This window comes from Saccostrea echinata, unplaced genomic scaffold (assembly GCF_033153115.1).
Source record: "Saccostrea echinata isolate AGI-Se365-2 ecotype Australia unplaced genomic scaffold, CSIRO_AGI_Sech_v1 ptg000009l, whole genome shotgun sequence".
Lineage (NCBI taxonomy): Eukaryota > Metazoa > Mollusca > Bivalvia > Ostreida > Ostreidae > Saccostrea > Saccostrea echinata.
In genome coordinates this window covers 35,682,406-35,699,036 of record NW_026889758.1, presented here as the reverse complement: position 1 = coordinate 35,699,036, position 16,631 = coordinate 35,682,406, and the positions used below count along the sequence as shown (strand labels likewise).

The following is a 16,631-nucleotide window of genomic DNA, read 5'->3' as shown; positions in this document are numbered from 1 at the left end:
ATTTAGCTGGTTCTTTGCTATCATGGTAAGATTTTTCTTTCTTTTTTTTATTCCAAGAGAGCATACTATAGTTATTTTAAGACATTACCATTTAATTGTAGCACATTCCAGAATTTTAATCATGAATTCAAAACCTTACTATGTGAAAAGATGAAAGAAGAAGTCAGAATAAAGATCGCTGAAGAGGTCAAGGATGTCTTAGCTGCCCGACAGACAGTTAATATGATATACTGTCTCATGGAAAACTTTACATTAGGTATGTTCAGTTTTTGATAGACATTACAATTTAAAAACTCTTTCTTTCTCTTTCTCTTCCTTCCTTAACTCTTTTTCTTTCTATATATATATATTAGATATATTAGTACATAGTCTTTACTTCTTTTCAGGGGAGCAGTGTCTTTCTTTGATATTTCTACCAGGTAAGAATTAATACCAGAGTTAAAAGAAAAAATGAAACCATTTTTCTTCAATATATTCCTTATTGTGTAGTGGGTTATTTGGGTTCTTCAGGGTTCAACTCTTTTTTTTTCGATACTCAAGTCCAGGACTTGAAGGTTGAATTTTAGGCAAGTCAGACGAAGAAATGTTCAAGTCCGCATTGATAGCATCATTTTGAGATAAATAAGTACAACTTATTTGATAGGAATGAATAAAAGCAAAATGTAATTTAAAAATATCTTTATTTTTTCTCCATACATAAAATATATCATAACATCGGCACATTCACTCGGCCTGTTGTCACACCAAATGGATCTAAAAAAGATGACTGCTTTTCTTTCTCAACATATTATTTTTATCACTGAAAGCTGACATAGCTGTCATAAAGAAGCCTCTTCCTTGCAGTTCCCTGGATTTTTAAACCAAACTCAACTCCTGACACCCCAACACATGGAGGTAGCTTGAGAAATTGAGTAAATGTGGGTCCCATCGTAACAGAAAATTAAAAAAGTTGGATTGTAATATTGAGAACACTCGAACTATGAAAAAAAAAATCCCAAAATTATACTTTTATGAAATAATCAAGAGATGTTCATATTATTTGAGATTTTTCAACCTACATTTCTAGGGTTTATAAAATTATTAATTACAATAATGCCAAGTCCTCAAACTTTTGGCGATTCTAAATGCTGAGCCCAGAACTGAATTTACCAAGTCCCAGACGTCAGGCTTGAGGAAATTTGAACCCTGTTGTTGTAAAACTTTGATGTCATAAACTTAAAAGTATTACAAAATATTAGCAAATTTAATTTTGATGAATTTGAATAATACTAAATAGAGGAAATATTAATCTTTATAAATGTTGTTTGAAATTTCAAGATAAAGATTCAGTGGTGAAATAAGCCAAAATTAGCTGGCCATCAAGACAGATGACTGTACTAAGTATCTCAATACTTGACTGTCTTTTTTTTCAGTCCTTAAGTATTTGACCAGAGCTCTTGCAAAGTTTTTGGCTACAAAGAGGTATTGTAAGATTTTGCACACTTTTGAATGAGAATGTGCAGTAATTTTACTAAAAATAATAATGACTTCAAAAAATCTAATGTTTTAGATAAACATCATTTAATAGTTTAATTATGGGATATACTCATCGTAACATAAAATTTATCTTTAGTAGTGACCTGTCACCTGTTGAGGATAATGAAGTAATGCATCATTGCCTGGCCACCTTGCAAGCCTCCAGTAAATTGGTCCAGAAATGTGTAGGGGATATTGAAGGAGCAGATTCTTACACAGAGAAAGAGATCCAATCTGTCTCGCAGACATTTATTGATAATATAATGCTAATACTTAAATCAGGTGTGTATAATGCAGATAATTAGTTTTTAGCTCTTCTGAGCCAAAGGCTCAAAGAGCTAATGCTATGGCCATTTGTGCGGTGTGCGCTGTGCGTAAACTTTTTAGAATATGGGCCATAACTCAAGAACCCCTTGGCCAATTATTGTCAAATTTGTCCCAGGGTATCCTTGGCCCAAGGGCTCCCTTTTGTACTAAAACTGGGGTTGTGACCCTTTAACAAGGGGAGATAATTAGGAAAATAGAAACAAAAGTACTGGTTGCTAAAAAATCTTCTTCTCAAGAACCACTGGGCAGATTATCACCAAACTTACACAAAAGGATGAGGATATGTTGTAGATTAAAATTTGCAGGGGGATTTACCCTGGGGCAAAGGGCGTGGTCTCAAGGTCACTTCAAAGTTGACAAAAAAATTACATTTTATTAAAATGTTGATATTTTGCTTACTATAAGGACTAGGATCATCAAATCTTGTCAGTTGGTGCATCTAAGGACCTCATATCATGTTGACTCAAAAGTAGGTCACGGTGACCTACTTTTCAAATTTTGCGGCCATTCTTTTTCATAATGATTTAGAGGCATATTTTGAACAATTTAAGGCCTATGATCATCAAACTTTGTCAGTTGATGCATCTTGGGTCGTCAAAGTACGTCACTTAAAAAGTAGGTCACCTTGACCTACTTTTTGAATTTTATGGCTAATCTTTTTTAAAACAATTAAGGTCATTAATTTGAATACGGGGAGGCTTAGAATCATTAAATCTTGTAAGATGATGCCTCTTGGGGCCATAAAACATATTTATTAAAAAGTAGGTCACTGTGACCTACTTTTTGAACTTTGCAGACATTCGATTTCAAAGCGTTTTAGAGGCATAATTTGGACATTTTAAGTCCTATAATCATAAAACTTTGTAAGTTGATGCATCTTGGATCCTCAAAAAAGGTCAACTGAAAAGTAGGTCACCGTGACCTACTTTTCAATTTATATGACTATAATTAAATATTTCAGGTACTAATTGGCTTAGAATCATCAAACTTTGTCAGTTGATGCATCTTGGGTCTTCGGAGTAGGTCGACTAAAAAGAAGGTCACAGTGACCTACTTTTGAAAATTTATGGCGTTAATTAAATATTTCGGGTACTAATTGGCTTAGAATCATCAAACTTTGTCAGTTGATGCATCTTGGGTCTTCAGAGTAGATCGACTAAAAAGTAGGTCACCGTGACCTACTTTTGAAAATTTATGGCTTTAATTAAATATTTTGGGTACTAATTGGCTTAGAATCATCAAACTTTGTCAGTTGATGCGTCATGGGTCTTCGGAGTAGGTCGACTAAAAAGTAGGTCACCGTGACCTACTTTCTGAAAATTTATGGCTTTAATAAAATATTTCGGGTACTAATTGGCTTAGAATCATCAAACTTTGTCAGTTTATGCGTCATGGGTCCTCGGAGTACAACAACTGAAAAGTAGGTCACGGTGACCTACTTTTGAAAATTTATGGCTTTAATCAAATATTTCGGGTACTAATTGGCTTAGAATCATTAAACTTTGTCAGTTGATGCGTCTTGGGTCCTCGGAGTACAACAACTGAAAAGTAAGTCACAGTGACCTACTTTTGAAATTTTATGGGTGTATTTAATATTTTCAGGAATTATTTGGCTTAGAATCGTCAAAATTTGTCAGTTGATGCATCTTTGGTCCTCGGAGTAGGTTGACTGAAAAGTAGGTCACTGTGACCTACTTTTGAAAATTTATGGCTGTAATTAAATATTTTTGGGTACTTATTGGCTAGAATCATCAAACTTTGTCAGTCGATGTATCTTTGGTCCTCGGAGTACAGCAACTGAAAAGTAGGTCACGGTGACCTACTTTTGAAAATTTATGGCTTTAATTAAATATGTCAGGTACTAATTGGCTTAGAATCATCAAACTTTGTCAGTTGATGCATCTTGGGTCCTTGGAGTAAAACAATTGAAAAGTAGGTCACTTTGACCTACTTATAAAATTTTATGATTATAATTTTAAAAAATATTTTAGGTATTAATTGGCTTAGAATCATCAAACTTAGTTGATGGGTCCTCAGAGAATGACAAGTGATAAGTAGGTCACCATGACCAACTCTCAGGTACTAATTGGCTTAGAATCATCTTGGGTTCTCAGAGTGTGAATTGGAATTTCAAGGGTTTATGTAAATATACAGGATACTTCGAGGCTTCAAATAGAAGTGATAGATTGTACAGTTTATCAGAAGAGCGATTCAAGGCCCATGGGCCTCTTGTTTAGCTTATGTAATACCCTTGGCGTCAGCGTCCCAGGTTAAGGTTTTCTTTTCAAGTACTTCTATGGCCTATATTAGTCAGAGATGCATGGAGGATGCTTCTAGTGTGTTTCATTGTACCAGTCAAGGTTTCAGATGCTGCAATTTCAGCTAAAGAATGACCAGGTTAATGTTTTTGGAGCAGGTTAAAGTTTTTGGAGCAGGTTGAAGTTTTTGGAGCATGTCTCATTTCCAAGTAACTATAAGCCTTATATTGACCAAACTTGCATGGATGATACATCTAAGGATGCACACTACTGAACTTGCTTTGGATGCTGGATCTGACCTACATTTTCCAGATGAGTGACTAGGTTAAAGTTTTTGGAGCAGATCTCATTTCTAAGTAACTATAAGCCCTATATTGACCAAACTTGCATGAATGATACATCTAAGGATGCACACTACTGGACTTGCTTCAGATGCTGGATCTGACCTATATTTTCCGGATGAGTGACCAGGTTAAAGTTTTTGGAGCAGATCTCATTTCCAAGTAACTATAAGCCCTATATTGATTAAACTTGCATGGATGATACATCTAAGGACGCACACTACTGGACTTGCTTCGGATGCTGGATCTGACCTATATTTTCTGGATGAGTGACCAGGTTAAGGTTTTTGCAGTAGATGTCATTTCCAAGTAACTATAAGCCCTATATTGACCAAACTTGCATGGATGATACATCTAAGGATGCACGCTACTGGACTTGCTTTGGATGCTGAATCTGACCTATATTTTATGGATGAGTGACCAGGTTAAAGTTTTTGGAGCAGATGTCATTTCCAAGTATCTACTAACCCTATATTGACCAAACTTGCATGGATGATACATCTAAGGATGTACACTACTGGACTTTTTTCGGATGCTGGATCTGACCTATATTTTCCGGATGAGTAACCAGGGTAAAGTTTTTGGAGCAGATCTTATTTCCAAGTAACTATAAGCCCTATATTGATTAAACTTGCATGGATGATACATCTAAGGATGCACACTACTGAACTTGCTTTGGATGCTGGATCTGACCTATATTTTCCGGATGAGTGACCAGGTTAAAGTTTTTGGAGCAGATGTCATTTCCAAGTAACTATAAGCCTTATATTGACTAAACTTGCATGGATGATACATCTAAGGATGCACACTACTGGACTTGCTTCGGATGCTGGATCTGACCTACATTTTCCGGATGAGTAACCAGGTTAAAGTTTTTGGAGCAGATCTCATTTCCAAGTAACTATAAGGCCTATCTGAACCAAACTTGCATGGAAGATGCATCAAGGGACGAACAATTTCAAAACTTGCTTCGGATGCTGGATTTTACTTACATTTTCTGGATGAGTGACTAGTTTTAAGTTTTCAGATAAGTCTATTCCCAAGTAACTGCAAGCCCTATCAGACCAAAATTGCATAAATATTGCATCTAGGGATGCACACTCCTAGATTATTAGTTTAGTGTGGGACTTTGCCTTACTTGAAGACAACAGTCGTTGAGGTGAGCTCTGTAATCTCTGATTACCTATGTTTTTATAATGCAGATATGTATATCAGGTTGTAAAATGATAATACTTAAAGTCTTAAGTCTGATGTATGAACAAATAATGTGCAAAATGAAAACTTCCTATCTTGAAAACTGTAGGAGGAATTATCCAGACATATGGGGTACTCTATATATACATTTTGCGTAAAAAAAAACTAAGTTCAAAAACTGGTAATTAAAATGAAAAAAAATACTTGAAATTTCATTTTTGATCATTTATGGGGAAAATACCAGTTGTTGAACTTGGTTATTTTTATTGCAAAACATGTTCATAGGGCAAGTTGTCAAACTTTTTAACGAGGTTGGATCCTGATATTTAAAGTCTTAAACTTTTTTTTATCAAGTATATTTTTAGTTTCTACACACATAGCTTAATTAAAAATTAAAACAAAAAATGGGGGTCAATATGCTTCTTTTGGCGCTACAGTACATTTAATATGACCTTTCTGTACTGAAATTTGTGTCTTAATCAAAAATCACCTCTTCGACGTTTTTCCCTCCAATGTTTTTATCCAAATAAAGCATGGGACAAAATAAACTATTAGTTTATTTAAAAAAAGACACATTGAAATTGTGACTAAGAAAAAGTTGCAAATTGCTTCGCATAATCAATTATTTGACCTTTCTGCACTCACAAAATGTGATTTTTCTGGCATAAAAAATTTAACAAGCAAAAAAATTATTTTAAAGTCTCAAACTTTTGCTGAATTTAAGCAGATTGATCAAAGTTATCTTATATATTCAGAAAAGAAAAACAAAAGTGGGGGTCTATGATGTAAATTTTTAGATATTACTAAAAAAGTGTTAATTTTATGTTAAAATTGGCTCAATTTTTTCCTGGACTTTCAGAATATATTTACTATATTTGTCACAATATAATGAAAGAATTCATGAGAAATAACTTAATAGATATTTCAGAACCAGAATAAAACATTTCACTGCAAAAAACAGCTCTGTGTGCAACCAGCATGGAAAAATAGGAATTTAAACTTAACAGTACTGTATATACTTCAAAAGGGAAAAATTGATCATTTTCTTCTAAAAAAAACCTTCCGCCACAAAATATAGTTCCTAGCTTAATCCTATTTGAATGGAATTTAATCGTGTTTTTTTCATTGGATATAGTTTAATTTGCATTGTAGAATCCAGATTTAATGTTAGAACTTAAAAATGATGCAGAATTTTAGAAATAAAGGTCCAGACCAAAATCTGCTCAAAGGCTCAGGATCGAACCTCCTTAAATCATTGTCAGACATTTGGTCTGGTGAAGTAAGAGGTTCTGTTGGACTGGTCGAAGTTTTGTTAGACCAGGTACATGTATCTTACTTCATACAGAAAGAAAAAAAAATAACTGCACCAAAAAACCCTTTATTATGTTTGACAGCATTTGATTCCACAATTTTCTTTTCTTAGGATAGAAAGTCTTTAATCAGAGACCTAAATAATATGATTAATGTCTCTGCTTTAACAAATTTGATTGACCCCCATCACAACATAGCCATCTCTGCTGTTTTTGTGACTTTCGTCTGTTTACCCCAATCCGGATCTTTTAAAAATTTGCATCACGCCTGATTTTTTCTAACGGTCATTTGGACTGATGTTTTTTCTTGTAAGTTATTGGTCCAAACAGTTTTTTACCAGGCTTGTGGACAGGACTGACAGTTCTGACAATTCTGATAGGTACATTAATATTGTTAGGATGTCACCTCCTACAGTTTTTCAGAATAAAAAGTTTAATTTATAATTTATGTGAGAAATACCAGTACTGTTCACACAAAGGATTACCTGGTTTGCTGTCACAGCTTTGTATAAAAATCTAGGTCAATTGAATGTTGTGAGTAGAGAGCTATCCCCTCTTAAATGGTTAGATTGAGGATCTTCTCTTTTCATTTAAGTAACTTGAATTTTGTGAGCAGTTGTCTCCTCGAATAATTGGATTGATGTTGTTTTCTTTTCACCTAAGTAACTTGAATGTTGTACTTGATCTTTGTCAGATAATTTCCTGTTGGATTGTAAGACCAGTGGCAGCATGTGTCTGACCCTCTTGTTAAAGCTGACAGCTGGAAAGAATACAACAGATTTGGTATAAAGCACAAAAAAGAGATAATAATCATTTGATTTTTGAAATATAAAAATATAAAGTTTCAGAAGTATATGATAGTCTTCGATTGTTTTTGGATTTCAGATCTTGGACATCATATTTGGTGAGGATATTAAAAATACTCACATCCCAGATTGGTTGTTAAGGACATCTTTATGTAGGAGTGTCCTAGCCCAGTTCTCCCCGACTTCTTGCTTGTGCTTGTGGTTTGGGATTCTGGCTCAGTTAGATGTTTCGGACTTACTAAATCACAGTAGAGACAGCAAGAGTCTACTAGTGGATCTCATGTTGAACAGAATATTATCAATTGGTTCAAGGTTGGATGCTTTTCTAGAAGCCCTTTATTGTTTTTAAAAAAAGAAAATGATACTCCAATGTCTCTTTATACAAGAAATTAAGCTTCATGTTTATCTTTTAAGGAAGTGAATGAATTAACCTACATTTGCAATTGTACATACGTATTTATTAGATTGAATTCAGTTCCGTATTTAATTTTTTCAGAAATCTTGACACAAGTGGGAAACTTCAGATGGCAAGGACCGTCCTCATGTGGACCAACAGAGCTTTGTATGTCAACCTGAATTTTTTTACATGAATACTTAGATTTTAAAGAGTTATAACTGTCTATGAGTATTTTTTCTATTCATAAATTAGGGCCTGTTTGAAGTCTGATAGCTGTGACCCTGAAGTAGTGGCTAAATTAACTGGTCCTGGGGACCTGCTACAGAGGGTACTAGAGTTTGTGTGGATGATTTGGGAGGATACAACAGATGTAAGGGCACTGTAATACTTAGAGGTGTAACAATACAGGGATACATCGATCGTATTGATCTCAAGGTTTCACAATTTGCATATCGTAAGGCCATGGATGTATCTTGATACAGTACAAGTTAATTTTCATTGTCTTATTTGAAAATTCTACAGGCAAACTGAGAAATATTATGTTACAAAATGATTAAAAAAAAGGTATCAGTGAAAAAATACAATGCTAAGACTATAAGTCCATCTATAAATAACTTTGGTTAGGGGTCTCGTAATATTCTTTTATATTTTCTATAATTGTGGAGGTTAGCAAGCAAGAATATGTAAAGATATCAGTTAATTTAATTGTTGACAGCTGTATCATGATACATGTCGTATCGCTTGACCATATCATGATATGTATTGTATCGTTAGGTAGCTTGCCATACTCAGGCCTAGTAATACTGAATTGTATTATACAGCTTTATTACCGGTATACACCATAAATGAAGTTTGGGGTTTAAACAGGACTTACCATGTCTATCTGTTTTATGTTTGTCTCTCTGTAAACTTTTTTTTGTGCATAGATGATCACTCAAACCATTGAATATTTTTTTTTATCTTTATATAATCATTTATTTTGTATTGAATGTTTCCTCTGTCATGATGATTTATATCGTTGATGGATTTCAAAATGACAAATTGAAAATTAACAATCATGCTGACAAATTGCAAATTAATGTTGCTGTGAATAGTTGGTTTACAGTATCTTTCTCAATAGTGTGTCAGTGTTTGATACGTATAATATTTTTACATACCGGTAATTGTAATACACGTAAAACAATATTTTGGATAGGTTGTAAGGTTTACTGCCAAAGACATCTTTGAATCTGTCATCAAGGTACACAAGGCTGCAACAGGTGCTAAAGGTAATGTCAAATCAAAAACATAAAACTTATTTTAAAATGAACACAAAATATCAACAACAAAAAAATCATAAAAATTCAAGTCAAATTCAAGCAATTTTTTTGGACACCTTTGTAAAGACAAAGACATGTCTTCTAACATACTGGTTTAAGTCCTTAGGCATCTTCATTTATTCTCTTGGCCATTCCATTCACTTCTGTTGGCTTCTCTTGCCCTTACTTCATCCCAGGATTATTTTTAACTCAAAATATTTCAAATGTACATGTACACATGTATTTTAAAGCAAAAATTACAAACATTTGGAGAAAATATTCTTTAAAAGTGCTTGCTACTGATATTACTTTTTTGAGTAAGGAAAGCATACAGAAAAAAAATCTATCAGAATAAAGGTAATGATTGTAAATCAATAGGGTGATAATTTAGATGTGTTCATAGTGTCATGAGAAGTCATATGTTGTGTATTCATGCATTTCCAGTTATAATCTACAATTCTTGAAGGCCGTAATTGTTATAAGTATTCAGAGTTTGCATTTTTACTGCACTACTTCCCTGCATTAGGTTAAAGACAAGGACATATACACACAAGTGACAACTAATAATCTGAAAAGTGGCATGGAACAGTAGAAAGGCATGGCATGGGTGGAGAAGGGGGGGGGGGGATAACATGTGCAATCCATGAATTGTTTTGAAATTGACAGTTGAGTCCTTTGTTTCTATAATCAGCTTCAGATGACCAGTTCTTGATGGACCTGACTAGATCTCTCCTGTTACAAGTGAGCTGGTCAAGCAAGGGAAAATATGGAACACTCCGGATCCTGGCTGAGAATTTTAAAGTCTCAACACTACTTCAGTTCAGTCCAGACCTTGCACAGGATATTCTGAACAACCTCAAAGAGCAGACGGTTGCTTGTTATGTAATTTGCTTTCACTATTTAATAAATTAAACATAATGATGCATTTAATAATAATGCAATTTTCCATCAAATCTGCATTAGGTATCCACTGTATTAAGAAACTTTTTGTCAATTTATAACCTTAAGAATTCCAACCCATAGTTTTATTCTAGGTTTACCTGCTTTCAGGGACAAACTGCCTGACACAAATAACAACCAGAACTTTTCTTTGATTGTTTATACACTGAGCAAATGAAATTTGGGGGGGGGGGGGATATAGGAATCACCTTGTCTGTCTGTCTATCTGTCTGGGCAATCTTGCCTGAGCTATAACATTGTAATGATGTCATTGGAAGCTCATACTTGGTACAACGATTGTTTATAATCCAAGGTGTCATGACCTTGACCCAAGGTCATTTTGGCATGTTCAACGTCACTGGCAGTAAAAATATAAAATTCTTGTTTGGGCTATAACTTTGTAATGGAAAATCATTGAAAGTTCATACTTTATACAAAAACTGCTTATGATATGAGGTGTGTCTTGATTTTCACTCAAGGTCATTCCAGCAAGGTTAAGGTCACTGGCAGATAAAGTATGAAATTTTTGTTTGAGCTACTTTGTTGTAGAGAATCATTGGAAGCTCATACTTGGTACAAAGATTGTTTATGACCTTAGGATATATCATGACCTTAAACTAAGGTCATTCTGGCAAGTTCAAGGTCACTGGCAGAAAAATTATAAAATTTATATCAGGACTAAAATTTTCTAATGGAGAAACATTTGATGTCCGTATTTACTAAAAGATGACTTATGACCAGAGGATGTTTTTTTTTAACAAAGGTCACTTTTACAAAATTGACAATGGGCACATAAAAAAAATTTGCGGGGGGGGGGGGGGGGGGGGGGGGGGGGTATTATTTTGTGAGCTAACTCACAGTATCTCTAGTTGTGGCATTATACCTGTATTGAACAACTGTTATTACCATATGATTTCATTTAATTTTTTTTTCCTTTTCTGCACAAACATGTATTTGACCATGTATAAAACCACTGATATTGTTTTTTGTTCCTAATACTCGAAGGAGATGTATTTTATTTGATACTATGGAGCTTGGAGAACTTTACACACTCTTTCCATAGGTTATGGATACCTGTAATAAGCTTACAGTTCCTGTAATAGACAACCACCTGTTAAATGTGCTGGAGTTTTGTAATACAAATGAATTCTTATTTCATATCTTAAACTATTTTTCAGGCTAGTGATTTGTATGATAAACTTTTGACTGAGCATCTTAAAGAGCTCTCTCAGCCAGACAACAAAAAGCAGTGGCAAAAAATCTGGGTGTGGCCCATGCTGCAGTGCATGATGGGAAACAACTCACAACAGAGGACGTTTATCATTGAGGTGTCAACTTTATAATTTATAATTGAGTCAAATTTACTTTTTCTACAATTCAGATTTGTAATGTTTGCTATCTTCCTGTTGCAATTATTAAAATAATAATTCCTCAATGCATAATAATTTTTTGATATTACAGTATGTCCTCCCCAAACTTCTGAAAACAGGAAAAGACACCCTGGAGTACATGATTTCATCTCTGTGTAATGACAGTCAGTCAGGTATCATTTATACATATGGAAAAATAATTCTAATTTCAGATGTCAAACTGTATTGCTTGTTTTTCATGTTAGCTTTGTGTTGTATATATTGTAGTAATGTATTATACAAGAATTATCTCCATGTTATATGCATGTAGCAGTATTACAGTTTCAGATGACCAGTTAGGTGCCCTAATCATGTGCTTGAGGAGAGCTCGAGTCATGGGTCTGTTGGACAATTCTACAACTGAATCATCCCACTGTTTGTATGGAGTAGTGAAAATAGAACTGGTCAAACAAGCCCTTAGCCATACAGATGATCAGGTATATTTTTACAGCAAACTTGTCAATTATTCATGAGAAGAAATAAGAAAAAATCTGACAGTTAATTTGAAATTTGGAACATATGTATGTAATGATCATGTATATCTAGGCTAGACTGGATGCATTTGCCTTACTCTGTGAAAACCACAAGACATCTGAACCAATCAGCCAATCAGAGTTCAGATTACTGAAATACTTCATCCAATGGAATATGAAGAACCAATCACCATCCTTTAGACAACACATGGTGGCTCATGTTAAAAAGGTATCAGTACTTGAATCTGCAGCAAATTTGACCATCCTGATTTTATTTGTGTACCGAAGCTTTTCGGTACATAACCTTATTTGTAAAACTTCAGTGAAATTTTGTTACATGTATTTTGTAGCTGTTTATAAGATTTAAAGAGAGTGAAGGTGCATTGTGCAGAAAATTTCAGTCTAGAAATACACATCCAGAGGTCAACAGTGTTTTGATATCGTATAAGGTACAATGGATTTTCTCTTCTTTTGTTTGTTAATTAGTATATAAAATTCCCCGTTCCTTGTTAACCCTATTTCTGATAGCATGGTACTTAGTTGGAACATTTATTTACAGAACTTTGGGTCCTGGCTGTTCCAGTTTCTGCTTCACTCCCTTTATCCGGGGTCAGCATTTGCCAGACGTACAACAGCCCTGTCTGTTCTATCTATCATGGTTAATCTTCTCCATCCTCCTAATAAGGGAGGTAAGCCTAAATGTGATCATTTTCTAAACCATAGTGAGGCTCTAGACACTGTCGACTGAAGAGTTCTAATTTCATGGTAGTTTTATAAAGTTAGAGTGATTTGCCCTTTGATGTGAAATGGAAGAAATGCAAATCCACGTTTCTTATAGATTATTGAATAGGTTATTGTCCCTCGCTTTTTGAAATGCAGGGCATTAAATCGCATTCATCTGTCTGTTTGTCTGTCTGTCAGTCTGTCTGTCTGTCACGGAACCATTAACCTTGGTCATAACTATTGAATAAAAGAAGACAGGGCTATTATATTTCACATGTATGTGTATTAACTGTTACAAGACCTTTCCAAATGCACTTTGATTTTTGACCTCATGACCTTGATCTTGAAGTCAGACATATTCTTCAGCAACTCTAATCTTGGCTTTTGTGCCTAGAGAGACAGGGCTTTCATATTTTGCATGTGCATTACTGCATTACCTTTGACAAGACCTTTCTAGATGTACAATGATTTGTTTTCAACAACATGATCCTGATCTTGAAGTTTGACCCACTTTTCAAAAATTTTAATTGTTTAAAATGGGAAAAGATAGCATAAGAACTTTCATATTTCACATGTGCATTTCTGAATGCACTATGATTTTTGACCTCACGATATGACATCAAAGTTTGACTTTTTTACTATCATTCCAGTAGCACCGTGTCACTTTGCTTGATCGAGCGTGATCAAGTTTAACATGTTGATTACCATATTACTCATCGATTGGATTTTTGATTTCAATGAAAGCAATACTACTTTGCATATGAAATACAGAACCCAGCAATACTGACCAATCATATTGAATGATTGTTCACGAGAATGCAGTAAACAATAATCACATGTGGACAGGCAAAGCAAGTTTTAATCCCTATAATGATGATATTGATTGCTATATAGTTTAATAGTAGCAGAGTATAGCCTTACTTATTTCATGCTTTAAATTTTCTCATACGGACATGTATTAACTCCATTCAGTCAAATCACAACAAATATGACACATACTATTTTGAGGACAGAAAACGGGCGTTGACTGACCACTTGTTGCTGCTGACTGCCACACTGATAAACAATCATTCAATATGATTGGCCAGTGTTATCGGGCTATTGTTGGATTCTGTGTTTCTTATGCAAAGTGGCATTGATTTCATTCAAATCAAACATCCAATCGATGAGTAATATGGTAATCAATTTGTGAAACTTTTGCATGCTTGATCAAGCAAAGTGACACGCTGTTATTGGAATGATAGTACCTGGAGAGACTGGGCCTCCATATTTTACATGTGCATTACCTTTGAAAAGACCTTTCCAGATGAACTATTATTTATGAACTTGACCTTGAAGATTGAACTCCCTTTCAAAACTTATAACCCTGGCCATAGCTTTTGCACCTATAAAGGGGCTTTCATATTTTCATATGTGCATTACTTTTAACAAGATCTTTCCAAATGCACTATGATTTTTGACCTCAAGACCTTGACCTTGAAGTCTAACTTTCAAGACGTTAACCTTTGCCATAACTTTTGCACCATAACATTGCTTTAAAAATATAAATCTTTTGGTATGATGGACAGAAAAATCAGTCACAATATCCAATATATCATTGCACCTCAACCAGTAAGACCTTCAAAATGAGGGAACACAATTCTCTGAATTGGCTTGTTTATTTTAATGGCGAGTGTTCTTAATTGAAATGTATTTATGTTTAAATGTTTTAAGGTTATATCATATGGGAGGAGTGGAAAGGTTGTCACATCCAAACACTTATGGAATGTATGACAGACACGTTTGAAGACAATAAGAAAGAGGCCTTCCATATATTGAAGCATTGCTTCTACCAAGGGCTTCATCTCAAGGTATCGTAATATCAGACATCAATACAGCAAAATTAGGACCTGTCTCAGAATTCTACTTAAGATCCCCAAAAAACTTTTCCTTTCAATGCAATTAATTGTAAACCATTTGACTCATAGTCCTATCTGAGACTTCTATTTTGTTTCAAAGAACCTCATCAATATGAATGAATCTGAGCTGTTGGACATTGGTCTGGAATTAGCTGGCAGTAACCGTCCACAGGACTGTACCACAGGAGCCTACCTCCTTCGAATCCTCCTCCTACAGCCTAGAATTCAGGACTTCCTGGTCAATTCCCAGGAAACCCTCACAAAATACCTTACACCTTCTGCTCTGGCAAAGTGGGAGGACTTACTGGATGGGACACAAAATCTGAAGACTGCTCTCCAGAAAATGTCCCACCAAAATAGAGCTTCATCAGGGGGAACTGTGTTGTTGCTGTGGATTTTGTTATTTTACCTGGAAGATCAACTGCAGGTTTCTAAGACTGGGTTGTTTATCACAGCAGCAACAAAACCAATGTATCCCACATTACATTGCATCAGATACATCCTGTTTGATGTTAATCTGAAGTAAGACTTTTAATTTCATATAAAGTGGTCCAACAAATATTCTATACTCCCCATGAGTGATACTAGTATACATAGATTGTTCAGTGATGTCCAACTTTCGCTAATCAGCCCCATTTTTTCATAGCAATACAAGAACTCTTTCTATGGTAAGTTGGTGTGATTCTATTTCAGGAAGCTATCTACAGAGGAATTGATGCTGTGGCATCCTCTGATGGAAAAACTTCTGTCGTGTTGTCTGGAGATATCAGATATTGTTTCTCCTGTTGTACAGAATAGCTCACCTGAGGGTAACGTTCCAGAGGAAGCCATCAAAGGTAAGAGGTCAGAAATGTTTTATAATGGGATTTAATTTCTCACAGCAAAGTCTGAGTTAACAGTTTGTTTTGTGTAGATTTATCCCATTCTGTTGATACCTGTTTTCTTGCCTTGTTTCTTCACTTAAAAAGTCTCATATGTCAATTATCATTGTTTTGTAAAATTTGAATAGAATACATCTAGCAAGATTTCCTTAAGAGTCAGCTCTAGCTTTTGAAGTCACTTGCTCAGATATGTTTGAGATCAAGATTATTGATATTCACATGCTGTGGAGCCCTTTATCACTTTTGTAGTGATTTAATACATAGGTGTGGAGTCCATCTTTGCAAAGGAGGGAAAGCTGAGTAGTTCTGAAGCAGAGCGTTGTGTGGAGACAGTCAGGCTGATGCCAGAGTATCTCGTCGTCTGCTGTTGGAGAAATATCAAGGAAGTGTCATTATTACTTGGGCAGCTGACATTTGATGCCCCAATTACATCACCACAGACTTCAGTCATAGGACTTCTCACTGTTCAGCAGGTACTGACAACTTACTAATCAGAAAGAGATCAAAAAAGGGGTCCATGTATTCTGTAATGCAATGGAGAAAAACAAGTGGGTAGGGTCCAGATTAAAAGTTTAAGGACAAAAAAAGGAGAAGTGGAACCTTGCTTACAAAGAATTATTTGTTTTAAATCAACTCCCTTCACACCTGCATGATGTGAGGAATTTCATTGAGAAAAGGAGGTTACTAGACAAGATTTTCCATATGAAATATTGGTACATTTTTGCATTATAAATGATGAGAATAGACTTTAGCATCAATGTGTGATGTCCTACAATATTCATCAGGTCAAAAAAAAATGTTATTACATAGGTAAACAATGAGAAGAGGAAGACACCTGTACATTTTAAGGTCATTCATTCAA

The 16,631-nt window shown here is 34.8% G+C and overlaps 1 protein-coding gene across 1 annotated transcript in view; it reads left to right on the top strand.

Annotated features, from left to right (window-relative positions):
* Positions 1-16,631, top strand: part of LOC133182297 (tRNA (32-2'-O)-methyltransferase regulator THADA-like) — a 31,677-nt gene that overhangs the window by 3,807 nt on the left and 11,239 nt on the right. The window contains exons 4-23 of the mRNA XM_061317081.1: positions 102-256; positions 387-419; positions 1,413-1,461; positions 1,613-1,797; positions 7,640-7,728; positions 7,831-8,063; positions 8,248-8,313; positions 8,401-8,518; positions 9,344-9,416; positions 10,138-10,328; positions 11,564-11,713; positions 11,847-11,928; positions 12,077-12,231; positions 12,341-12,496; positions 12,618-12,716; positions 12,827-12,956; positions 14,704-14,840; positions 14,989-15,410; positions 15,582-15,724; positions 16,034-16,242. Of these exons, the coding sequence (XP_061173065.1) occupies positions 102-256; positions 387-419; positions 1,413-1,461; positions 1,613-1,797; positions 7,640-7,728; positions 7,831-8,063; positions 8,248-8,313; positions 8,401-8,518; positions 9,344-9,416; positions 10,138-10,328; positions 11,564-11,713; positions 11,847-11,928; positions 12,077-12,231; positions 12,341-12,496; positions 12,618-12,716; positions 12,827-12,956; positions 14,704-14,840; positions 14,989-15,410; positions 15,582-15,724; positions 16,034-16,242 (2,875 nt within the window). The remainder of the gene's footprint in view (positions 1-101; positions 257-386; positions 420-1,412; positions 1,462-1,612; positions 1,798-7,639; positions 7,729-7,830; positions 8,064-8,247; positions 8,314-8,400; positions 8,519-9,343; positions 9,417-10,137; positions 10,329-11,563; positions 11,714-11,846; positions 11,929-12,076; positions 12,232-12,340; positions 12,497-12,617; positions 12,717-12,826; positions 12,957-14,703; positions 14,841-14,988; positions 15,411-15,581; positions 15,725-16,033; positions 16,243-16,631) is intronic.